The 26,902-nt window shown below is 40.0% G+C and overlaps 1 protein-coding gene across 2 annotated transcripts; it reads right to left on the bottom strand.

Moving 5' to 3' along the window:
* Positions 1-20: 20 nt before the first annotated feature.
* On the bottom strand, positions 21-14,481 carry impdh1b (IMP (inosine 5'-monophosphate) dehydrogenase 1b). 2 transcript variants are annotated; one of them, XM_062443615.1, is made up of 16 exons: positions 14,365-14,481; positions 12,050-12,148; positions 11,799-11,876; positions 7,782-7,830; positions 6,039-6,140; positions 5,846-5,920; positions 5,512-5,718; positions 5,320-5,407; positions 5,019-5,218; positions 4,651-4,741; positions 4,353-4,448; positions 3,612-3,755; positions 3,287-3,431; positions 3,038-3,181; positions 2,840-2,923; positions 21-2,261 (listed from the first exon to the last, which is right to left on the bottom strand). In XM_062443615.1, the coding sequence occupies exons 2-16, from the start codon at positions 12,145-12,147 to the stop codon at positions 2,240-2,242; spliced, it is 1,623 nt and encodes a 540-aa protein (XP_062299599.1). In that variant the 5' UTR covers position 12,148; positions 14,365-14,481; the 3' UTR covers positions 21-2,239. The 2 variants fall into 2 exon arrangements, with proteins under 2 accessions (XP_062299599.1, XP_062299601.1); XM_062443617.1 differs by lacking the exon at positions 11,799-11,876 and having other exon boundaries at positions 14,253-14,376.
* Between the last annotated feature and the right edge of the window lie 12,421 nt (positions 14,482-26,902).

Genomic DNA, 26,902 nt, shown 5'->3' with positions numbered 1-26,902 from the left:
GACAATAGTCCATACACAGTTTGATTTCTTTATTATTTTTTTTAAACCATATTGAACAGCAAAAGCAACTTTCCTCTGTAGAGTGTTTTACTGTAAACATATTCTGACGTGATAATCCTCCAAAAACCCTACTGGATTTGTTGAATACTGAGTCTTTTCTTTCCATCTACAAAGCCCATGCTTTTTGTTTTGGTTGATGGGTGCAGAGGCTATCAGTGTCTTCTGACAACTGTAGCTGTAACATAATACAAGAGAAAACAAACAGTGTCAACCTAATATCATCCTTATAACTGTACTTATGCTTTTTAGATGGACTAACCGGACCCAGTACTTGACAAATAAGACATTTTAAAAACCTGAATTCTCTCTTTAGGTGGGAGACTGAAAACAAGCAGCAGTCAGTTTACATCTGAATAGAAGTATACATTTCTCCATATATTGTCATGTACATTTTCTTGCAATACAGTCCAACTGCAAGACTTTTGTTAGTCAAGTGAACCTTGTGCAGGGTAGAGCACATTAGCACGTTAGAGAAAGCAACTCAACTCTTACAATCTGGGGCAATTTATTTAAAAAAAAAAATTAGACCTGGCAAAAAGGACATCCAGTATGAAAATGTTAGAAAAGCCTACTCCTACATCAGCTGAATGATAACAAACACAGCTATGCTGTTTTAAAGTAAGAAAAGGAGGCGAAAGGGTGTATAGCGTTATGCACTTCAATGCATTTTCACTGAGCTGTTATGTGCAGCCTTTATCCATCCGTGTTTCAAGGCATATCTCCGGTAAAAAGAAAACTAATTGATCAAAAATAAAATAAACCTATCACAGAGAACATATGCCACACTGTGAGAGCGTGGAAAAGAACAAGTGACAAGCAACTTGTTACGCAAATTTTGGTTTTGACATTACAAAAGAAGAGTGTCAGAGGAAGTATAAATACACTTGGCAGTATGTATGCAATCACAATAAAGCAGAATATAAATACAGCCATGTTTGGCTTAGTGAAAAAGCAAACATGCATATCAAAAACCCTTCATGCTCAATTCAAAGCCCCCCAAGACTATACAGATTTAATATAAAGGTTTTTTTTTAATCTAAAAGTATTCAAATTATGGACAGAGAATGCATTATTCTCTTCCTTATTATTTTTGATTGGTATATTTTAGGGCTTTCCTTTCTACTTTTAAACATACCTGGTCTTCAGCTTTTGGTCCCTTCTGTGCTCAACATATGAACACTGTACTGAGATGGGACACTGTTTATTTGGCTCAAGATGTCTTTGAGGGGAAAATGAAAGTCCACAATGCAAAGACTGTGGATCTGAGCTTTGTCTACTTGTTAAGGTGAAACTGGAGGATACAATGTCAACAGGGTAACTGCCATGGCCAATATCTCATACCTCAGCATCCAAAATACACAACGTAAACAATATGTGCTGAAATATAAGCAGCTACTCTTCATCAAGTAGTTTATACCTGTAATGACTTCAAAATGCAAATGAAAATAACAGAACAAATTAACAATGGAAGATTGCCATGATATACTGACGCACTGCACATATAGAGACAAGTTATTTGTCTTGTTTTCTGCACACACACACTAGTGTGTTTAAGAACTGGGATGTGTGAGGCTTCTGACCTGGAGCTTGCTGGTATGCGTGGATCCCAAAAAAGCCTTTAAAAAAAAAAGATACTAATGGGATCTGCACCATCACTGTTTTAGACTCACTAATATTTATAGGACAAAAAAACAAAACAAAAGACAGTTCACCTTCACTTTGTTTGTCCCAACACATATTTTAAACTATATCGCACACTCAGACACACACTACCCTTAATTCATCAGACACGCACGCAGTCCATTCTCTCACTACTATCAACATACACACACACACAAAAAAAAAATAAAAAATTGGGATCAGCTGCATACTCAAGATACAGGTGTGTATGTCATTCTGAAAACCCTGATGCGCCACTTCTTGAGTACAAAATCCCAGGTGATCAGAGAGCGGGGTGTCAGTTTGAAGATTCTCACTTAGCTACGATGTCTCTTTCCTCCCCCAAAGCAACTGGTTGGGATCAGAGAGAGAGAGCAACGGAGGATACTACGCGGGGGGAGGGCAAGGGTGGTGTTGTCGGTGGTCAGTTTTTTTTAGCAGAAGTGGCGATTTACCATTTGGTCACTGGTAGATTGGGTATGTCACATGCGCTGCGCTGATTTACACTCAAGTCACCCGTTCAGTAGAGCCGTTTCTCGTAACTGTTGAAATGAATAAAATGAAAAGACACCTCAGCATTTGATTTAATATAAACAAATATTGCTGCTGTAACTACACTAACTGCAGTACTTTAATTCAATACTTGCATCCAGTTAACACTACGTTATCTGAGTTTACTTGGCAGGAAACATTTAAGAACTTAAGAGCCAAAACTTGAGTAACACCAGGCGAGAATGAAAATGTATCCTCTTTGTATAAGCTAGAAAAAGATCATACTGTTGCCGCTGGCCAAGCTACTTATAAAAATGACGCTGCTTTATCCACTGCAGTGCTTGGCTAATGTCAACACCTGACAAGAAGTAATATTGGAGTCAAGCTGTTTTTCTTAGCAACGCAACGTTAAAATTGCGTATGAGTCTATGAGCAATTCAGAGTTCCTATTCATGTTACCTGCAGTAGAGGAAATATTCAGTCTAACTTCAGATTTTACAACTGCTGCATTAATAAATGTGTTAATGATCAGTGTAGATACTCCTCTGATGTGTGCATGTATACACTCGTGCTATGATAAATATGAACATTTATTGTTTAATGGGACAAAGTTTGTTTTTCTACTTACGAGTGGAGTCCATGAACTCCTCCCTCCACCTGTGCAGACATGGTGCGCTTCTCAAACTTTAGCTCTCCAGAGTACATCATAGAACTGTGAGAGATATACATTAAAAAACAACATGTTAAATATAATACACATAACTGTTGGCATGTGTATAATATTGAGTCATTTACACATTATAAACAACAAACCTAAACTACTCACCGGAGGACAGAGAGACTCTTTGCCCCAATGTCCTGGCAGCCATGTTGAATACCAGCTATCAGGTAAGGTACAAACTTATGGATCGAGCCCTTGTCCTGGACTGACCCGGACACGCCCTGGGCTACCTTCACCTTGTCGCCCTCGCTGTGGAAAATCATTACCGAGTCATTATTCCTCCAATGGTATATCACAGTTTTGTAATAGCGGCACTTGGAATTTGGCTTTTACTACTTTTGACTTCCCACGCACCTAAAATAGCGTTTCTGGCTGCTGGTGCTCTTCTCCATAGCGTCCAGGGAGCCCATACCACGGTACTTTTTCAGCCGCACACCATCTGAGAAGAAGTACTCTCCTGGAGCCTCAGTGGTTGCCGCTAGCAACGAGCCCATCATAACTAGGGTGGGAGAAGAGAGAGAATTAACTTTGTGTTCTCGATTACACAACTTGACCTCATCAGTGCTGAGACAAACTGTTGGTATGAAATGAATGAGCCTCGTGAAATATGAGGAATTAGATGAGGCCTTCCTTTCACAATGTTGCAACATTCTGTGTTTCACAATCTTTGAAATCTCACCAGTCGATGCTCCGAGCGACAGAGCTTTCACCACATGGCCTACAGTCTGAATGCCACCGTCAGCAATGACTGGCACACCAAAACGTCTGGCGTACTCTGCTACCTTGTACACTGAGGTCCCCTGAGGCCTCCCGCATGCCATAACTAGAAAAAAAAACCCAAAACAAACATATTTAGCATGACTGTGGTGGAAACAAATCAGGTAAGACAGATCAGAACTTGAGAGGTACAGAAGTTACGTGCCAAAATACAAGGCTGCATGAATTCACTGGCTTGTCTGACGGAGACATTTTGGGTTCATGTCCTCTGGTTGCAACATGTCTCTTCTATTCTTGTTGGTGAATGTGACCCAGTCTGAGCACGAAAGGCCGGTCCCCATAGCAACTCAGATCGGGGCCTTGGCAGATCACCATGACAACTAGGAGTGGTCTCGGGGTACTTGTTACCGTTGGCAACAGATAGCCTTTTCTTTCTATTGTAGCTCATAGCCAGATAAAGAACAGGTACAGCAAGGATTGATGTGCTACAGCTGATTATGTATGTCTCTTGCTGTATTCTTTTCTTTTCAATGTATTTAAATCCACAGCTAGCAGTTATATATAATCACAACATTTTATTTTATATTAGTATAATGCTATACTTTAACCATTTATGTCAAATTAAATTACATTATGCATCTCCAGGACTCTGATAATGTGTTACTGTGCTGAGAAGATGGCACTGAATAATAAGGGTGAGTACCTTCTTGTGTGATGCAGATGGAGCCACAGCCCATGCCGACTCTCAGAGCATCCACGCCAGCATCGATCAGATTCTTGGCCTGGGCTGCTGTGACCACTGCAGATACGGGAAGAGAATGAAAGAATAGTCTGGAAAAGTGTGCAAACTAAGATATTTGATTTAAAATGTATTAAAAGGGAAAGCTGCCAAAACAGATGGGAGTGCTACTGTTTGTGTACAAAATCAAAGTGCTTTCACCAAGAGTTTTCTTTCTACTCATGTATTTATAGCAGAAGTGTTTTCTTTTCAGCAAACTCACCATTTCCTCCCGCCACTTGCAAGTCTTGATACTTCTGTTTAATATAATTTATCATGTTGATTTGATAGACCGAGTTGCCTTGTGACGAGTCCTAGAAATGCAAAAAGTAAGTATGCATATTGTTAAAATAAGATTGACTATTATGAGGACTATTTTCAAATATTATTTTCTTCACACTAATGTTTACATTCAATTTACAGTACATTCCCGCTGTTGATCTCGCAGACATCGCTAATTACTCAGAGGAACTAATCAGAAAGTTTTATATGTTTTTAAACATCATGTGCTCCCACAAATATCTAACATTCATAATAGACTGGGACTAATGATTAGAGGCACATTAGCTGCTTTCAAGCATCAACACCCACCAATACGACAACATCCACTCCAGCCTGTACGAGCAGGTCCAGTCTGTATTTGTCGTCCTCCCTGGTGCCGATGGCAGCGCCACATAGCAGCTGTTTGCGAGAGTCTTTGGAGGCCAGAGGATAGTCCCTGTTCTTCTTCAGATCTGTCCTGGCAATAATGGCTACCAGCTCGTCGTTGTCATTTACGATAGGAAGCTTGCCTGTTTACAGAGAAAGTGAACGTCAGGTTATTAAATGGCAAAAAAAAGAAAACATCACATCAGGTACATGAGCTACATAAAAAAAAAAAGCTTCCTTTCACCTTTTTTGCTGCGCTGCAGAATATCGTTGGCTTCTTTCAGAGTAACACCAGCTGGAGCAACTACCAACTCCTCCCTCTTTGTCATAGTCTAAAAAGATCACAAGCACAATTAAAATGTTAAATATTTTCAAAATGTCTGAACTGATGTTAAGTCACACCGTTTCTTAAAAAACTTCAAATTACAATACACACCTCCTCCAGAGGTTTGCCGTGATCTTTCTCAGAGAGGAAGTCAATGTCTCTGGAGGTGACGATGCCCACCAGCTTGCTGCCCATCTTGCCTGTCTCGGTGACAGGAATGCCAGAGAAACCGTGTCGTACTTTGGCCTCAAACACATCTCCAACCGTGTGGTGTGGACTCATCACAACTGGGTCTGTGATGAAACCTTGCTCAAACCTCTGGAAACAAAAAACAAATATCCCCAACATGACGACTGAGGTAAAATTCTGAGATAGTTTCACATAAACTACTTGAGGAACTACTTGAACTGTTTATTTGTATTTGTATGATCTATAATCAGTTTACCTTAACCTTGCGGACCTCATTGGCTTGGAATTCTGGTGTGCAGTTGTGGTGGATGATGCCAATGCCGCCCATTAGCTAAAAGTAAAAAAATAAATAAATAAATAAAAAGGAATTGTATTCAGAATTATGCAATAAAAAGGAAACTCAGTGCTCTTTTGCATTATTTCAGGAGTTTGTCAAAGCAGCTATTTACCGCCATTGCGATTGCCATGGCTGACTCTGTGACAGTGTCCATCGGGGAGGAGATGAGAGGGGTTTTCAATGTGATCTTCCTGGTCAGCGCTGATGTCAAGTCCTTTAGGAGACAAAAAAAAGAATCACATTTTAATGAGTGTGTGCTTCCATCATTTTCAAAAGGATCCACCAGGGGGCAGACTAAACTTAAGATACATACAGTGTAAAGTCGTGTCCACAATTGGTTAATGCCTTTAAATCTGTTTCAGTTACACAAAAGGGCATAACTCCAAATGACAGGAGGTACATGTGGGCAATTTGAGCAGAGTCATAAAAACATAAATGAATACATATAATTAATAAATACGTTTTGTTAATCCCTCCCTTAAAGTTAAAATATTCATGATTTTATTTAAAGCACATCATTAAGCATTCATCTATGGTTTGAAGTGTCTGTGATCTAAATTCATTGCATGATCCATCTAAAACAGTGCCTTATCTTGCAGGGCAAGAAACCTGACCCTGTCTGGAAGTATGGAAATGAGCCATATGACTGTATCTCTGACAGCCACATTTCACTTTCACTTCTTATGGGTTCTCACAACAGCTAGCACCAAACTTTTGCTATCTGCAGCTGGGAGGGTGAAATAATGGCATTCCCTGCACATGGGAAAAACAGCAAATGAGCTCTATGGTATCCAAGCTTTTACTACTTATCTGACACAGACGTAAACTATCGAGGCAACCTGCTGCTTTTCTCAAGGGTTCACCGTGAAGTCAAGACAAATCACCCTGGCACCCATTCTCCATTTAGTTAGCACAACTGCACTAACCTGCTAAATTCAACCGAGAGTTTGGAAAGCATGTCGGGAACATCACGACCCGGGAGAATTTCCCACAGGAGCCCAAAGCACACGTGGGCCCCTCTTCATGTTTTTAACACCTCACTGAGTGCATGCCAGCTAGACATGACATTGGACATATCTGATCTCCAGAGTGACGGCCTGAACATGAACTCAAGTCTAAGTCGTGACTCAGACCGAAAGTGGAAGCATTATTTTTATTCAAGCTTGAATGGACTCACTATCCAGAGAGAATCTAGGGCAGACCAAGACTCTGTGGATAACCAATGACAGCATGGCGAGGCAGACACACATCTGACACAGCGATGAGAGCTGTTTAACTCTAAAAGGAAAGGAGGAGAGATTATAGATATCAATTAAATTAAAACCCTCTGAGATGAATGAAGCAGAAGAGAGGGATTTCATCTAAAGCCCTGAGATTAACTCTACCGTCATCTGCTGAGAGAGCTCGATGAGCCAGACATAAATGTAAACACGAGGGTGACGGAGCAGCCTGTGGGTGACCACGTCGGGCAAAAATAGCAAGGCGGCAGGACGGGAGTAACGAGGTGGATGGTTTTAAATGAGCAAAAACAAGGTTACTTTTGTATACGCTGCGATTATAAAATGAAGTTGAGGTCTGGAGTGGAGAGGTTCGCTTAAAGAGAATTACAAAAAAGCTCTCCACTGTAATAAGGCTGATGGTTTAGGAAGTGGGTGTGCCAAGAAGTGTCTGCTGACAAAGCCACTCAGCACATTTGTCACTGTGAGTTTGTCCATAAGCTGAAACTGAAAAAGAAATGTTGAATTGTCCTTCGAAATATCAAGAAAAGTCTCGACAGCTACTTGCGACAATTCCTCTAACAATAACAGACCTTGCGTGCCCTTTTTGTACTCCTCACACAGAGATGCATACTCACCACTTCGTCTGAGGTAAAGTCGATGAAGCCAGGTAAAATCAGGAAATCACTGAAAGACATAAGCAGAATGCAAAGTAAGCTGCTAATGCTGGCAACTTCTAAAGCATCCACACTGCCTTAAAAAAAATTAAAAATGTCAGAAGCTAACCAGTTTCTCATGTTAATGCGCATGTGAATCACCAATAATGATGATAGTACTTTCTGCAAATTATCTCCAAGCAAAGCAGAGACTGTTTTCCTACGTTATGAGTGGTTCACGGCAAACAGGATGAATTAAAAAACAAACCATGTGTGAGTGCTATCGAACAAGACTGGTAAACAACAGAGATGTGAATGTGATCAGCTGTCAAATGCCTCTATTAGGGTGTGTAATTAAAAATGTGTCATACATTTAATCACTCTTGATGACTTGATTACTTTTTTCAAGATGTGTTTTTGGGCATTTATGTCTTTAATGGACAGCTGATAGTTAAGAAGCAGACACAAAACAAGGGAAGAGAGAGTGAGAGAGGGGGGTGGGTGGGGGGATGACATGCAACCAGCGTCCCCAGCTGAAGGCAAACCAGGGACGTTGCAGTTATTATGGGATGCCTTCTTGCAACCAGTCGGCTACCAGGGTGCTCCGTAGAGGCCACATTTTCAAAAACAAAAACAAATGTGATGACGTTATTGTCTTTGGGATAATTTTCTACTTATTTTTTTCTCTCTCTGTGTGTGCAACATCCTCAACTAGGACACCACCACACTTCAGGGCCTGCAACCTATTGTTTGATACTCTTTTATGTCTCTTCATGGTTCCCAGAATATAGCAAAGTGGCATACTGGCTGAGTCCAGACATTGAGTGCAGCTGGGTGCATCCTGTTCTTGATAAAAAAGCTACAGTTGACCTCTCAGCTCAGCTCTTGGTCTATACACAAACAATGAAGTAGAAAGAAATGAGGGGGAGCGAGAGCTAAACACAGGGATGACGCGTTTGTTTTTCAACCAAAAGTCTGTGTGTGTATTTTCTCGTTTTGCAGATGGGTGTGAAAACAGGCATGAGACAGATGGAAAGATGAATTTGAATAGAGAAAGCTTTGTATGCTGGAGGATGTCGGAAAGGACTGGAGGGGAAACCACGAGGCCAGAATAAGTTAAACAGGTAGAGATGGTGAGCAGTACAGGTGGATATAATTGAGTCTAAATGAGAGTGGGTGTCAAAGTAATAAGAGATTGCTTGTCTCCACTGCCTCAGGAGTCCTGTTTGTCAATATAGAGTCTAAAACACCCACACACATCAACGTGGGGACAAGCAGGAAGTCCTGCACACATATGGGAGCATTTAGCAGCAACCACAAACCTCTACTTGCATCTACTGACTCAGGGTCAGCACTGACTACTGAAGAAAACACTGGCTTGGTGATGCCTTATTATGGTTTTCATTTCACTTCAAAATATAGATGAAATGCCTAATGCTAAGCGGCAGTGTTTCAAACGACAAAGAGAGCAACAATCAGTCTTCACATGCTTGTATAGAGGCCTGCCTGTCTCTGTCTTGGGCTCGGGGTAAGAGGGAATCAAGGGCGGTTGCATACCCACACCCAAATAAAAGAAAGCAAGCAGGCAAGTTTAATAAAGAGGGTATCATGTGTACGCCTTAGTCACATCACTTTATTTGGCTTGGGTGCCAAAATAATATTACACTACTGGCAGCCGCAGGAATGTATTTGGTACAGTAGCTCTGTCCTACGTGGAACAACAATTAGAAAGACGTAGTTATAGACGTGGCTCCTGGCTCACTCTCTTTTCTCTCACTCTCTTCTCTCCTGCTTTCTTTCTCTCAACCCAACCAGCCCAGGCAGATGGCCGCCCACCTAGAGCCTGGTTCTGCTTGAGGTTTCTTCCCATTGAAGGGGAGTTGACTCTGTCGCCAAGTGCTTGCTCATTGGGCGAATGTTAAGTCTCTGTAAATAAAGAGTACAGTCTAGACCTGCTCTATGTGAAAAGTGCCTTATATAAAGCTACATAAATAAAATTGAATGGAAAAGTTGAAGTATACGCCCGCCTGACGTCAGAGGTAATGGACTGTGGTTTACACGACTACTATCTTGATTTAATGGGAGTTGGTGTGGGGTTTTCTACAAAATGTGCTCTTCAGACTTTAAATAGATGAGACAGACTTTATGTTGTTAAAAGTCACTGTGAACGTTGAGGAGATCTGGACAGTCTGGATGCTCTCTATCCACTGCAGCTGACAGTAAGAGCCGAAGTCCAACGAGCCAAGAGCCAAGAGCCAAGAGATGAATTACAAAGCATATAATTGTGTAGTATGTAGTTTAAATTATAAGTTCTCATTTTGTGTGAATGGCAATGATGTATGACTCAGTATTTACCAAAAACCAACACCCTGGGGCTCTTCCGAGAAAGAAGCATGAGAGGAATTTCAAGAGGGGAACAAGTGGATGCATATCACAGCGTTTACACACTTCAAATACAGTTCCTGGGGGTCTGTAAATCTTAAATTCTTTCACGTCTTCCTACATTAATAAAAAAAGGATTCTTATTTTTGAGGTAATTTCAGGAGTACTGACAGAGTTCAAAAGTAGATTTGTTTGCGATAACATGTTCACAGTCGTGCTCAGGATGTTATTTTCGCATTCTCCTGATTGAACGTCACAATACTTCAGGAAGTCGCACATTTCACAAAGCTGTTTGACTTCCTGTGTGTTGGTTTCACTTTCGCTTGGTGACTTCACTTCTTATCTTCTACCAGGCAAGAAATAGTAAAAATGTGACTTTTAGATTAACATCAAAACTGTACTGGAGGTGGTCTAGAAGCCAAATCGTGCTGCTGTCATCTGTATTTGTAAGCCATGAGATGTAAAGGTTCAGACAGGACAAAAAGCCTGCAAAGACTGAGGCTGAATCTTTCATCCTAAAACTAAACCCACCCACTACCACCCCTACCCCCACCCCCAATTGTTCAATTCCTCCTGCGATTCACATGACGGCAATTCTGCCAGTCATGTGAGCAACTTTTCCTTCGGTCGTGATGCGCTTCGTTACAGGGCGGAGAGGTTATTTAAATTACACGCGGACACAGTCAAACACTGTTACGTTTTCTATTTAATTAGCTTCTGTAAAGCAGGAGGAGTGATGATGATTAGACCGAGGGATTGGAGGATTTTCACTTGATAAATAAAACCTTCTCATTGTGTTTGAATAACTTAAAATCTGAATGTTTGTTGGCCTTGTGCAAACAATCATGCAGTATGGACCATTATCTATATTTATCTATATTTATACAATAATACATTAACTAATGGTGTACCAGGGAACAATGAGAGGGCATTCTAAGCATTGACTGCAGTGGATATTAGGCCCTATGGCAAACACATTCAAAAGATAAAGCAGTGTGATGGGTTTTTTCAAATGTGGGAACAAATGCAAGACGAGAGGAAATGGCATTTTTCTCTGATTTTTGTTAAGTCATAAAAGATTAGAGGGATGAAAGGGTTTTCGAATGGATTAATTAAAAAGCATAATTCAAGTCAAAATGCAGGGTGAGTTAATCGACGAGCATTCCTCATTTGTCACCAGAATGCTTACAAGAGGTGAGTGAAGTTAAGTAAGAGGTGGGAAATTATTAGTGCTTGATTAGCGCTTTTATCAGACCAAAGAGTTTGAAAGAAAAGTGCATGGGCTGTTTTGTGACATATGGTGCACACACAAGACAGGTCATGCACTTCAGATGGTTAGTTAAAGTTAATAATGCAGTTATGTCCACTGGAAGCAAATTTCATCCCCATGACCAAGATCAGGTTGAGCATTGCAACAAGCCCTCTATTTAATGCCATCTGCACTCATGCACTTTTGTAACACCATATTAAGATTTTGGCATGGTTTGTTTAAATGAATCAAGAAGCTTTAGAAGGACAATTATTTGCTTCCCCTTTATGAATTCACTATTTGGAGAGACAAAGAGATTTTTAAACAGCACAGTTTCAAAATTGTTTGAAGACGACTGTTTTACTCACTTGTAAGTCAACCCATCTCCTTTAGAGCATAGCTCTTCAGCCGTATGACCATCGGAGACAACGCACTGTTGGTCAGATCTGCTGGTTCAAAATGTGTTGGCCATTACAAAGCAATGGAGCGTACACGTCACCTACCAGTGCCCGGTGAGGTGAGGTTTTTAAATCAGGAGACCTCACTTTGAATTAATTTAATGTCTTTACTGAGACTGTGTAGAAAAGGAAAAAATCAGTTAGTAATGTAGGAAACTTACTTGTACGTTAGGCCGTCTCCGATCGAGAAGAGCTGCTGAGCTGAGAGTCCATCCTCAGGGACGTAGCCTGTACCACCGCTGATTAAGTAATCCGCCATGCTGTCAAATGATAGAGAGAGTAGAAACTTGAATCACCTGAGCAGCCCAACATGCAGATGAAGATATGTTTCTACGGCAAGTTAAATGATGCTTTGGAAGAACACTCAACATCCTATTTGCAAGCAACGATTCAGTGACCTTCTCACAGGAAGACAAAACTATAGCAACATCAACATCCCCCAGCCTGCCTCAAGTCAGTGCGCCTGCGTGGCAGGTGCAAGATACAACCTCTTCCTCTCGTTGCAAAAACAAACCATTAATAATCCTGTGAAAACATGCAACCATGCTGTGCACCATTGATTTTTGTGACTACGGCAACAACATGGGTGGATCATTAATTAACATAGGATTATACATTATGTACAGCAAATACATCACCATAGAAATCCTACTGAGAGCAGATTTTCTGTCTATGCATGCATTTTTTATTATTATTTAAAAACACATAAAACCAACCAGGCAAATCCTGGCATGATCGTGTAAGAGGCTGAATGTGGCCGGGTGACCCACTAACATCTAAGTGAACCACTGCATCGATCATTAGTACACGTTTTCTATTTTACGACGTTATAGCGTATTAACGAGAAACGATATTACAAAAAAGAGCATAACATCCTCTAAATCTCGTATTGTCTCCATTTGAGCAGTGACGTCTACTGGCCCGGTGACCTACATTACATTACCAGTAAGCTAACAAACATTAGCAGCTATGCAAAGCTTTAGTTAATACAATACTAGCTATTCAGACCTGTCTGTCCTGTTTTGACAGCAAAAAACACCAACGCAGCATCCACGCTGGTCATATCTGTTAGCCCCTCGCATCTCTCACACTTCAGGGAGAGAGAGGGAAAGATGGAGCCACGTCTGGTTAGGAGCATCACTGGGTTTTTTGGGAGACCGACAAAAGCCAAAATTAAATGTATAAATTTTTTAACGCTACCATTTCTTTTACACCGCGCAGTACGGTCTAACAAATCTACGTGTATTTTAAGGGGGGATAACGATACCAAAAAGCCAAAACGTTTTATGACAATAAGGGATATTTTTTTAGTGTTGAATGCATGCCGAATTGAAGATTAACTCTTTTTATATGATGAATTGTGTAAAAATATTCTTCTACTTAATACAATGCCGTACTGGCAATAGAGACAACACTAATTTAGCAAAGTTTCCAAGCGAGTTTGGTGTTAATGTGTTTGGCGTCATGCCAACACCATGTGTGTGTGTGTGTGTGCATGCAGCATAAATTAATAATAATAACGTTCAAGTTAAATTAGATAGAAAATCCTCCGGAGTGTAGTTAACGGCATTTTAGGTTTATAATATAATGCAAACCACGCTAAACATTACACAGTTATTTGGCATTGCTTAACACAACTAATTGCGTTTTTCCATGCACAATGCAACTTGCTTTAAAAGGCTTTTAACGTGAACACGTTGTCTTCATTGCTAAGTCTAAGTTATACTAACGTTCAAATAACGTGAACTTGCTGGTTAACCCAATGTATGAAACGTGGCTAACAATTCATCACAATTTTTGACGTTACGTCGTTAAAATTTTACATCGGCATCAAGAGACAGCTAAACCACACTCAATTAACGCTACTATACAACTGTCACAGCTGGCGCAAATGTATTAATAACGCACTTAAGTGAAGCAAAGGTAGGTGCAGATGAACTTTTGGCAAGACCACACATATAGACTACATGTGGGAGCAACCCTTAAGCCACATTTTTTTTAACCTATGATGGCGAAGTCATAGCCCGCCCTACTCTGCCTCTGATTGGCTAGTACTCGTTTCCACCGTTGGTTAGGTTGGCTCGGATTGGGTAAGATTATCAGGGTAAACCAATCAGACGCAGAGTAGGGCGGGTCATGACTTCGCCATCCTAGGAATAAAGAAATGTCGACAACCGTTAGCATTTTGTATTAGCAGCTTGATTAATGTAGCTTAAATTATTATTTTATTAGTTTGTCTGAGACGTTAAGGCAAAGCATGTTCTCCCTCAAATGGCTAAGCAGGAGCTTTAAGCTATGTAGGTTCCTCGCTAGCGATAACTCCAACCTATTTTCCTGCTCCATGATGTCACGTTAGCTAGCTACCTTGTTGAGCTGATGCCCACGTTGACCAAAAGAGAAGCAACTTTCCAGCTGTAGGTCTAGAGGAGTCGGGCTATAAAAAAAGCGGGTGATAGATGCAGCAATCCCCTTTTACCTTGAAGAACAAACAAGAAGAAAAGACCGGTCGTTCGTGGCTCCAAAGATGTGAAAGTAGGTGTCGGCAGTAAAGTGAATCAGAAGTGATTGCCTGTCGCTGTGTGCAGACAGTGCGTGTTGGTGTTATGTACTAGCTGCAGCGTCACATCCCCTCTCCCCTCAGAGGCGGGTTTAACCCTCCGCATCCTGCTGATGTGGATTAAGGGAAGTACCTCTACTGCAGCGTGCAACGAAATTGACAGGTACACGTGAAAGTCTTTACTGCTGCACCGTCAGTGTCAGGAGGGACGGTTAAACGCTGCTTTGTATCCAGCTAATAGTACTGTTTTTGGTTTTATTTTAAGTGTCACTATTAGTTTAATGACAAAAGCAAACTATAGCATAGTGTAAATGATTAAAAAAAAAATCTCATTTGATAATTCTTCCTCCATCTCAAAATGTGTTTTGCTTATTGATACCCAGCTTTGGATGTTTGACCTTCACTATGCAAAATGATGTACTTTCTGAAATCTGAAATGCCATGCTCTAATATTCCTTAAGAGAAAAGTCATGTTGAATTTGGACGGCACTGACTGAAATTTTGGTCACATGTAAATCATCTCAAATGGATTAAGTGGATTGAAAAGCTCGCCAAACCACATTTTACTCACATGATAGTAGTTGTAGAAAGCATGCAGACTGATAGCTGCATGTAGGCTTGCTTCCGTTTCTAACTTGCTTATTCCTGTAGTACTTGTCTGATGACATGTTGAAAAACATACAGTCTTAATGTAGATCAAATTCACTTTCTCTTTTAGGTTATATTTATTTACATACATGCACCATACTGTAGACTACAAAAGTGGATTTAACAATAAACTGCCTCATGGCTGCTTTCTAAGTGTAAGTACATGAGTTAATAAAAAGAAGTTCAACCAGTATGAGAGAAAGGATCTTCAGGCTATGCACCATTGAGGAGAGTGTGTGTTTTATTAGTTACTGTGAAATCTAATGAGTAAAGAGTTATTCATTGAGCAGTAGCCTACTCTCCCTGAATACAGTATAAATAAACCGCACATGCAGTCTTTCCAGCATGCAGTGCACACACATGTACACTGACATTACTTGATATAACATCAGCATGCCACACGTGTCATAAAGCTGTCAGCTGCATAAATGGTTGGCATAAGCTCCTGATAGAAAATCACTGTTACTTTCTAAAAATAACAACAATAAAATGCCAAGTATCTGTCATCATCTCATCTACAGCTCCATGAATCAGAAAACATTTCACTACTAATGGCTTTGTTACTTAATGGAATGAAGTATTGGTACATTATTTGTTACACATTTGTGATTTTAACAACAACGAGCAATTTTTACTTTCTTTACAGGCAACCCTAAAACAAATATATGGCCAATAGGTTGTTTTAGGTTGAATTGCTGCTGAAGATGGCATGATAAACAAAACGGTACATTCATCTGTCATAAATTAGGGATTATGATTCAGTTTTGGGGTTATGGAGTTATCTTTGGGAAGTGGTCTTTTGAATTTGGTGTCACCTTTTTACAGTTTGAAACTTTGGCAAGTATGTGTGACATAGGAGTGTGTATATGTAAACTGAATCTACAGTTGTGTGGGTGTTGTGAATATTTCGTTTATGTTTTGTATTATATAAATTATATGTGCTACATTAAGAGACAAGAAAAACAATAGGCATTGCTGCTGTATTGCATGAGTTCTTTGCTGATCCTGTGTTGCAGAGAGGTTTTTAGTCTTTTACAGTATATACATCATGTACAAACAACCATGTGGTCTTCCCTGTAACCCAATATGCATTACAGTCCTCTCTTGTTCTATATTAATCTTAGGTGAGGGTTGCTTGAAATGTCTGGGAAGGTGACTCGAGGGGATCTATTTCCCACTTTGTGTCAAATTAAATGTGGGTCATTGCAGATATGGGTCAGTGGTTCCTTTATGTGCTGTAGCTATTCTGAGCAGTTGATTCAGCCTTGTTTATCCTCCCCGCAGCATGCTGCACACCCCTGCCTTGATGGTGCATCACAGACTCATCGGTGCAAGGGGCAAAAGAGCCAAGTTAAAAATAGCACCTGTCAATGTAAGATTTCTGTTGTTTTAGCATCTGTTTGTAAGCCAAAAGTATTATCTACAAGGCCTTCAGACAACTCCAAAAGTGAAGTGTGTAATCAAAGGCAAGGGATTTAACCTCGGGAGCATTTGCAAACTGATCTGAATGCAAGTGTGTGTGGACTGTGTAAACTGATCCGATGCCATGAAGTTAATTTACATGTGCAGTCTTATGAAGGCACAGCTGGTGAAAGTAATAACACAGCATGAAAGATAGAGAACTGATATTCCATCTTTTTTTTTATTATTATACCTTGTTGAGTGAGATTTGAAATGATTGTGGCATTATTTAGTCTGTCTTTTTAAGTTAGATCTGTCTTTTTTTTTTAAGCATTACTCATCATTTCTTGCAGAGCTCTGGTACTTGCTGGCTAGAAATTAATTTGCATTGGGATATGCAATATGAAATAAGATGAAAAAAATGCAATAAGAAATAGCTACAAAAATATTTTCTGACACATTTTGTAAACATAATTAAACACACAAATGTATTTCACCTTAATATCATTTGATTTTTGTCAAAGATGACCCAGTAACTCACCTTTCTGGGCCTAGACCAGCCTGGATACGTGTGGCGCTGTATCGCTGGGCTGCAGTTTCATGCCCATGGCCGTGTGAGGTTTGCCGAACATAATGTTCACCCTCCCGGGATGAAACACTGGTACGTGGGGGCTGAGCGACTCCTACAATTCTTCGATAGTCCTCTTGCTGGCTCTCCCTCGCTTCTTCAGCCCCAAAGTGCTCATACCCGTGCCCCTCCATTGTTGGTCCAAGGTCAGTTTCTGATCCAGTGAGGTTGTTGCCTTTTAGCCTTGCTGTGCGGCTTTTCAGCAGTTTCTTACACTTAAACAGAACGTACAGAGGCAGTGGAGATATCCACCAGCTGAAGGTTACATTTGGGCCAAAACAGAAGACCCTGATTTCTTGAAACCCCAAATTTAAATGAACTTCATAGCCTGAGTTTAGTTGAAGTGAAGGAGTTAAAGTTTGCAAAACAAATACATACTTTCCATTTGTTTCTAAATAGTCTTATCTGATTTCCAGCATCTGTTCGATTACTCTGCAGCTGCCTTCCAGACTAGATTAGGAGCTGCATAGGTGTTCCCACAGAGCAAAAACAGAAAAAAAGAGCTGTGTTAGGCTACTCCGTCTGTCCCTGCACAGGATGCACCTGCCCACAAAAAGGCACCAGCCACCTCTAGGCGTGTCAATAGAGGGCGTCACCTAGGAGATTCTTCCACTGAGAGGGTGTTGCCGTGGAAATAATGTCAGCAGCAGAGCGTTGTCGTTGTTGTGGAGAGGCTGTTGTACTGATGTCTTCAAAATGTTGGAGGAGATTTTCTGTCATGAAGTTGAAGGGTAATGGAAAGAAGAAGAGCACAGCACATGCCCTATACCTCTTTGTGGAATAAAGCATTCATTGCCCTGAGCGTTTCTCTACACGTTGAATGGAGTGAGTGGTGATGTCCTGTTGAGTGCTCCATGAAGCTCTCTCTATGTCTTGTTCCCTCTCTATGTATGGGTTAATCCTGCTTTCTATCAGTGGCACCACGTCAGTTTCACAAAGAGGATTTTAGAATTAGAATAAACAGGACTAGAGACAGACGCTGTAAAGTGAGCAGTGCATTTTTAGAGCACAAAAAGCAAGATCATCACCGTATCACTCATTTGCATCATTGGGCTCTACTAAAACAAAATACATACAGCACACATAACATATTCAGAAGTATTTGGCACACTGAATGATGTTTTTCATTACTTTTGAATTATAAATTTAGCTCCTCACACCAGGACTCACATGATTTTTTATCGCTTCTCATGCTTTGTGAAGGCCTCTAAGTTTCTAGTCTGTAGCTGACTAAACCTGAGGCTGTATAAATCAGTCTGTATAAAAACAGCTCTGGTGTAACCACTTGAATTCCTAAAAAAAAGTCATAGGCCAAGGTTAGACCCAGAGCCTAGCACAACATGTGCTTGTACTTGACAGATGAGTGAAGCTTGCACCAAAGTGTCAGGAGTGTTACATAATCACACTAAATGGTGTCAAAAATATTTTGTTTTTAAAAGAATGTCCCCTATGGTCTGCCATGTATAATGCAATGTATTAAATGTACAGTACCTTTTTTCTCAGCTATTGTTTTATTGGTTTTGTGCGAAACATTTGTAAAGATTAGCCAGTGGAAAGGATTCTCTTTTACACACACACACAAACACACAAACACACACACACACACACACACACACACACACACACACACACACACACACACACACACACACACACACACACACACACACACACACACACACACACACACACACACACAGACACACACACACACACACACTGTACCATCACTCTTCTCAAAGGGATCACCTCCAGGTGACTGACTGTTTGTGACAGTTGGTTAGACGTTAAGATGGAAAATCCTCTTAGCCCATCCTCTGAGGCTCGAGTAAGTTCCCCCACTTACCACTCATATAAAACACATGCTAACGGAAACCCCTCACCCACACAATGCAGATAACAAATCAAGAAACTGACTTTTAGTACCAAGAATATATTCTAAACGTAATATACGTCAGATTAGCCACAACATTAAAGCAACCAGCCTAATATTTTATAGGTCCCCCTTGTGCTGCTAAAACCGCTCTGACTGGTTGAGGCATGGACTCCACGAGACCTCTGAAGGTGTCCTCTGGTATCTAGCACAGGGATGTTAGCAGCAGATCCTTTAAGTCCTTTAAGTTGTGGGGCCTCGGTGGATCGGACTTGTTTTTCCAGCACATCTCACAGATGTTCGATCAGATTAAGATCTGGGGAATTTGGCCTATAGGCAACACCTTAAAGTCTTTGTCATGTTCCTAAAACCATTCCTGAACATTTTTTGCAGTGTGCATTATCCTACTGAAAGAGGCCACTGCCATCAGGGAATACTGTTTCCATGAAGAGGTGTTCTTGGTCTGCAACAGTGTTTAAGTAGGTGGTACGTGTCAAAGTAACATCCACATGAATGCCATAAACCCAAAGTTCCCAACAGAATATTGCCCAGAGCATCACACTGCCTCTGCCTGCTTACCCCAAGGTAAATGACACCTGGCCGTCCACATGATATAAAAGAAACATGATTCATCAGACCCTGGTCCAGTTCTGACACTCATGTTCCCATCATAGAATCCCATCAGCATTAACTTTTTGCAATTTGTGGCACAGTAGCTCCTCTGTAGGATTGGACTAGATGGGCTAGCCTTCAGTCCCCATGTGCATCAATAAGCTTTGGTGACCCATGACCCTGTTGCCGGTTCATCGGTGGTCCTTTCTTGGATAACTTTTGGTAGGTACTGACAACTGTTTACTGGGAACACCCCACAAGACCTGCCATTTAGGCCTGTTGTCTAGCCATCAAAATGTCACCCATGTCAAAGTTGCTCAAATCCTTATGCTTACCATCTTTCCTGCTTCCAATGCGTCTGTTTACTTTCTGCCTAATACATCCCACCCAGGTGCCATTGTAAGGACATAATCAGTGTTATTCACTTAACCAGTCAGTGGTTTTAATGTTGTGGCTGATTGGTGTACATTGATGTATAATGAATGGATTGCCATGTTGATGCTGCTGTCTGCTCTGAGTATAGATCATTTCTGCTGTTATACCATAAAATCATGTAATCTGCGACACTAAGGGTTGGTGTCATATGCAGACGACCATGGGAGGCATGACCTCAGATTGTGCATGGCCCTCATTCAATTACGTTCAACATGATGAACGTCATGTGCACAGTGTGGATAGTCATTGACTGGCTGAAACAAATCAGAGTCATAAGTTTTAACACAAGGGTAGCCATTTCCAACAAAATTGTGAGTGTGTGTGTGGATGTGTGTGCACATATCGTCTCTCAGATGATGTGAATCTACAGTAGAGTTGTAATTAATTCATTAGATTACTTTGATACAGTCAGGCCTTCATTTCAAGCAAAGCACTACAACTCATCTCACTTTGAGTTAGACATTTGGAGTTACAGTACTTCTCGTACAGATAGAGAGGGGACAAAGTGAAGAAAAATAGTATAAGATCCCACATTTGTGAAATCAAGTCATGTCAAATTATTTTATGAAGCTCAAAATCACAAAGTCACACAATACGTTCTATCTTTAGACTCTCATTTCTGAAGGAGGAAAAATGCAATCAATATTGTGTGTACAGAATATAGAATTAACTATTGGAAAATCAAAATGACAATATAAGGTAGATAGTTTTCTTATGAGGAAAAGTGTTATGGAGCAGACCTGGGTCCCTGCTACAAAGACTTGGAAAGGAGATAGACAACACGTGCTTCATACACAAGAGACAATTTATCACGGACAGCTTTACAATCTGTACAACATAAATGACCCTCTATCTGTAGAGGCTCAATGTGGATGAGGAACATTTGGACAAAAGAAAACTCAGAAAGAGCGACAGAAAATGTATGTACTGTACAGAATAGACAGACATAGCAGAACAGGAATTACAGTATGGAAGAACAGAATTACAATTTTAAAGTGAAACTCCATTGATTTTACTCATCAGCCTTTTCCAATTTAAAAAAAATGGAGGCGGGGTTTGAACCATATGATATTTCTTTTTTCTGATCTTTTATTCACAAGTCATATAATAATTAAAATAAATAAATACAAGTATGCACATGAACATTATCAGTTCATGACTTAATAAAATTGGTCTTATATTACAGTCCAGTTTTGGTTATTCTATTTTTTCTTTGTTATGCCAGTATATTCTGATTAAGTATTTCACTGTTTCCATTTTTCATTTTCCCATTGATCAAAATGTTTTTTTCTGTTTTACTCTTTTTTTCAGTGGGATCCATTTCTAAGCCTACTTGTGTGATTTTTAAAAAGGTATTTATTTGATCAGCATCATCTTTTTTCTTCTGTTACTGTATAATGCTTTGCTGTATTATTATCTGAGCAAAAAAAAAAATCTAACTTTATTACAGACCTAAGACACCATATAATCAATATTTCATGTGTTTCTGTAATCTGTTGAATTTGACCTCCTACTAAACTGTGTTCATGCAAGACTACTCGCCAGACCGTTTTAGGACCTCCAAACTGTTAGGCACTGCCCTCTAGTGGTTTCAAAATTTTATTACATTAAACGTCATTACTTTATAACATCCTGAGTAAGGGATTTATGTGACTGCTCAGTTTTCATGTTGTTCATCACAGATGTTATAACTTAAATTGTGTGGTCTCTCTCTTTACAGCAGCTAAATTAAAGTCTAAAGAGTTAGTCTAAAGATTTAAAGAGTTACCTTTGATTCCTCTCTTGTGCTTTTTTCTCTCTGTCCTATGGTTTGCCTGTCTTTACTGGGCTCTCTGCCAAACAGTCTGTCTCGCTCATGGTATTGTTTTAAGTATACTTAATGAATTAGACAGTTGTTTCTCTTGGTGAGTCAGCTTTATAAGTCCTGGCAGTGAAATGAAAAGCAAAAGGATTTAATTTGTTCTTTTGGATGTGTAGTTCGGACTATTGGCTGCCCTCCAGTTTCTGCCGAGGGAAAATAACTTTCTAGCACAGTTATTGAAAAGTGCAGAGTATCTATTTCAAGTCCCAGACAAGTAAGCTGTTGACGCAACTTGGTTCAGGAAATCATGAGGCTTAATTCTCTGGAAGGGAAGAAACATGAGTGATCTATTTAGTATTCTAGTTATGATACATAAAGTAGGGACATTGCAGGTCTTATTATAAGTATTGATTGTGTCACTATGCTCACATAACTCACACCATGGGTTTATCTTAGAGTGAGTCAAACGTCAGTGCTTATCATCTCAGTGAAGTGTATTTTTGATTATCTGGGCCAGGCTGTTTCCTCAAAATACCATGTCAAGCTGTAGGGGAAGTGACTGTTGTATGAAAAAGATGAAACAGTGCTGCTATTTAGATTTACTCAGTCTCCTGCTCTGGGAAATTTCCCCTGGAATCTCCGCTCTGGCACAAGAATAAACTGGAAATCCCACAAGAGTTTTTTTTTTCTTCTTTCTTTTCGAACAGAAGTCTACATGTCTTCTGACAAGTTTATACAGTGTGGGTGCCCATGAGGCAGGAGCAGGTCTGAGCGAGCCCATCAAGGTATGTACATGTCTGTGTGTGTGGCGGGGGGGCTTTCAAGGACACACAGCAAACTTAAGACAAATTGATTAGGGACAGCTTGTGCAAATGTGGACAAAAGCTGTGTCTCCAATTGGTAAAATTATGATTTTTGGGTCAGAAGTTAAGGTTAGGGTTAGAATTAGGTTTAGGCATGTAGCTGTTATTGTTATGGTTAGGGTAAGTCTTTCGCAAAATGAATGGCAAGTCTATGTAATGTTCCCAAAAGTGACATAAGTAAATAAGTGTGTGTGGAGGTGTTTATGCACCATGAATGTGAATTTCTATCTTTAAGCTCACGTGCCCTTTTTTGGTGACTCAGTGGGATAAATTGACAAATATCAATTGTAATGATTGCTGTGACATTTGCCCCGGCATGTCCAAACGTTAATCTAATCATTAAAAAAACAAAGACCTCTTTGTCTTATGGGCAGGTCCAAAATAAGGAAGTGAAACCGTGTATTTCACAGGTTACCACCTAGCTCTTAATCCTCTTTGTCCAAGGTGAGACGAAAATATTCCTGTCTTTAAAAGCTGAATACAAACTAAAGCTATAACTGTAATGAAAAAGAAAAGTCAACCTAAGTGAGCACTACACTATCAGTGAGGACACTGAAAGTGAATCTTCTATATTATTTTCAGAGAATTTTGTTCTTCTTTTAGCAACCTGGGGTTTATTTTTTATGCCACAAATTTAAAAGCAACAGGCATGAGTGACTTTAGTCCAACCAAATCAAAGTCAAATAAAGGTTTCAATATTTCCTCAAGAGAATATAATTCCTGGCTTGGAAAAGGGCTCCAAGAAATCAACTTTATGGAGAAAACAAATAAAAGGGTGTGTGTTCCTCAATCTGGCCTTTTTATGTCATATACCTGTAAGCCAAGGTTCAAATCTGTATCCCAACATTGAGTTCCTTCAACTAATCCCCCTTTATAATAAATAAATTGCAGGCAATTCAAATAGGGTCTAGGCAACACATATGAGAGACTTTGCTGTTTGTTTGTGATTTAGTTTTTAAATCATTTAGGGGAGTCATGGCCTCAGTGTTTCTGTGTATTAGTGACCTCTTTCCATTCATTTTTTTCTTAATTATCCTCATCTATGTATTATGACAGTAGGCTAATGCAGTTTTATAAGGACCACACACACAAGACCCCTTTTTAGCTGAATGTGAAATGAGGATAAAATCCCATGGAAATCCCTGAACTTTCCTCAAGTCATCTAGACTAGTGTGAAGAATCAGGAAATTGGTGATGTCACTCTTACGCACAAAACATCCAGCAGCGCTTCGTATGACTCGCTCACAGCAGCAGCAGCAGCAGACGAAGAAGAAGTAGTGAGAGACAGTAGCTGTGTTTGTTCCGGCTCCTTGCAAATGGTTGATGAGTTGGTTAAACAACAGTGTGTAACTGTGCTCTGACAGAATATCAGCGGATCTAAGAAGCTGTCGCGTTTGTTGTTGGAAACGACTTTACAGCAACGAAAAAGAAAGGGGAGAAAAAGTGAAAAGATCAGCCGAGCCGGTGGTGGTACGTTACTTACTTATGCCTTGTGTGTTCTTGTGTTTTTTTTAAGTAGGCAGCTTGTGTAGCCGAGATTCAAGCTTTCTGTGAGGTATTTATCGTTTTCTAAAGCCATGTGCTCGGTCGCTGTTTAGCAGCTGCTTTCAGGTACATCAGCTAAGTTTTTTAGGAGTCTTAAATCGAAGTTGCCAGCACAGCTAACCTCAAATACCTCGTAAATTATACCAAAACGACAAAAAACCCACTTACTCACGACGGCGGTGGAAGAGTAGGCTATGTGATGTTTTGCTTCAAATGAAGACCGACTGAATCACTTTAACACAATCGTTTTAAGACTTTCATGGGAACTCATGAGACAATCTGAATTTCTTACGCCAAGTGGGGTCTGCTTCGGATTGCTCAACACCGCAAATTGGACATTTCCAACAGCCTATAAATGCACCACTAATGCTTGCTTCTTCCTGTTATAACTCGTGCTTCCCTGCAGATAAAAGCCCTCCAAATACAAGTTCCTTTTACTTAATTATCTACTAATTACCCTATTGAAATGCACTCTGTACTGACATTATGATTCCTGTAACTTGTAATGATGTGGTTAATTGTATAATTGTTCAAACCTCATTGGCTAAAATGTATGTTTGCTTTTGTGACTTAGATCATAAACGGTCATAAAACTCTATATTTTTATTTTTTCACAGTTGATTGTTTTCTGCGGGAGCCATGGTGACATCTGTGCTCAAGATGTATTTGATTGGAACGGCGTTGACTGTCCTTGCAGTCCTTTATGGGATAGTGGACTCCTTTGGTGGCCTCATGTACGTCCAGAATCATCAATACGTCCTGGAGCTGGACCACCAGACACAGAGGCAGCTCTCATCACCCGGCCACGAAAGAGGATCTTCTGTGACTAGAAACATTGGCTCCTGAGGGAACTATCTTGGTATTTTGGTCACAAATCTGAGGAAAAAATGGCAGCTGGGTGAACATCCCACGTATGTTTGCAATGGATCAACAGACAGTGAGACTTTGTAAAGATTGTACTGATTCCATTGCTGGGTATCTACGTCATTGTAATGTTGAACTCATTGGATGCATTCTGCACTTTTTGGAAAAGCTCTGCACTAGCCAGTTTGTTGATATGGACGGATAATCCCACAGCAGAGAGACTTCTGTTTGTTCTACTGTGTGCCATCTGCTGTTAAACACTGTAGCAACTAGCCTGTATTAGAACAACTACAAATCTGACAACAAACGTAACGGCACTACTGAACAATGGTTTGCACTAAAAAGGAGAATGTTGTGTTAAGTCAGTATGTTTATTTTGAGTTTTTAATAAAATAAATGAAACCATTTTTAAAGTGTTGTAATGAGTACAAGTATACGTCAGCCTCCTCTTGGAAACTGAAAGAAGTCTAAGATACTGTTTGTCTGCTTACTGGTAAGGTTATTATTGGATTCCTGCCTGACTCACAACTTTTGCAGTGAACATTTTCCATCTCCTAAAATAACACAATCTACCCTAGATTGCAGATTCTTTTTTTCTAAATTTGTATTATATTTTCATTATTACAACAGACAAACGAACATTTAACAAACCAGACAGAATGGAGGTCATAAAAATAAATACAAAATCTGAAAATAAATTAACTAAAAATAAGACAGGCAGGTGAGTAGGCAAGGCAGTCAAATTAACACATCTGTCTACCGAAACTCCCATTTTTCTCTTATCATATCATTTTCACAGTTTAATCTACCCAACATTTTCTCGCACGTCACAGTCCCCATCATCTGTGTTTTCCACATATTCAGTGTGTTAGATTGCAGATTCTCATTTGATAAGATTTTATTCCAGGGTCCTTGATCTGATAAGAGTTCTGTTTTTAGATGTTATTTTACTGAAAGTGCATGAAACCCGTGACCAAAAAAGTCATACATTCTTTCATTGTGAGGAACTGATGTGTATAGATGAAATTCTAGTGAAAATATATTATTCCTGTTTCTGCTTGGGATCCCCCGGAACCCATTGAAGGACCCTTGGGGGCCTCCAGACTCTATTTTGAGAACCAGTGGTCTATACTGTAGGGTCATAACAGTGAAGAGTGTGAAACCTAGTCATTCTCATACATCTCGTTTGACTAATTTCTTGTCAATTGAATAATAGTGGAATTCAAATATTCTCCATATTTCTGAGTGACTTCCTGGAAGTCCCTCAAGGACCCTGGGGGTCCCTGGTCCCCACTTTGAGAACTACTGAATTAGCAAATTCAAGGGTGGTACACCAGAGGCTTGCTTTATTCTCAAAGTGCTCTATTGTCACCATACAAAACAAAAAAAACCACAGACACATTTAAGGATACGTTAATCCCTATGTTCTCAAAATAACTGATATGACTGCATAATATTCACATCAAACAAGTAACCAAGTCGTCACTTGTTTTATTTTTTCTGTCTGGTTGGATTGAAAACATGATCCCTTAAACCAACCATTACTGTGTACTTAGAAGCAGGTATGCAGGACCTATCAAGTCCTATCAAGCATGTATTGATTCAAGCGATATCACACTCAGTGGTATTACAAGCTCTCAACAGCACCGGTTCCAGCTCAAACTTGAGAGAGATCATTTTCTCGTCAAAGGGTTGTGTAACAGGATGGTCTATGAGCATTAACAATGCATCAAATGACTGCTGGATGTGCTAATGTGAGGTTGCTCAACAGAATGACGCCATAGATA

The sequence above is a fragment of the Scomber scombrus genome, chromosome 22, assembly GCF_963691925.1.
Source record: "Scomber scombrus chromosome 22, fScoSco1.1, whole genome shotgun sequence".
Lineage (NCBI taxonomy): Eukaryota > Metazoa > Chordata > Actinopteri > Scombriformes > Scombridae > Scomber > Scomber scombrus.
The sequence above is the reverse complement of the archived record's forward strand: the minus strand, read 5'-3'. Positions and strand labels throughout refer to the sequence as shown.

Bases quoted from the DNA above. Each gene is read 5' to 3' on its own strand.
- impdh1b (XM_062443615.1), bottom strand. From the start codon at position 12,147: ATGGCGGATTACTTAATCAGCGGTGGTACAGGCTACGTCCCTGAGGAT. The intron at 5,921-6,038 runs GTAAATAGCTGC...TTTTACTTTTAG, and splicing joins CCATGGCAATCGCAATGGCG to CTAATGGGCGGCATTGGCAT. The intron at 5,219-5,319 runs GTGAAAGGAAGC...CTCTGTAAACAG, and splicing joins TCTGCAGCGCAGCAAAAAAG to GCAAGCTTCCTATCGTAAAT.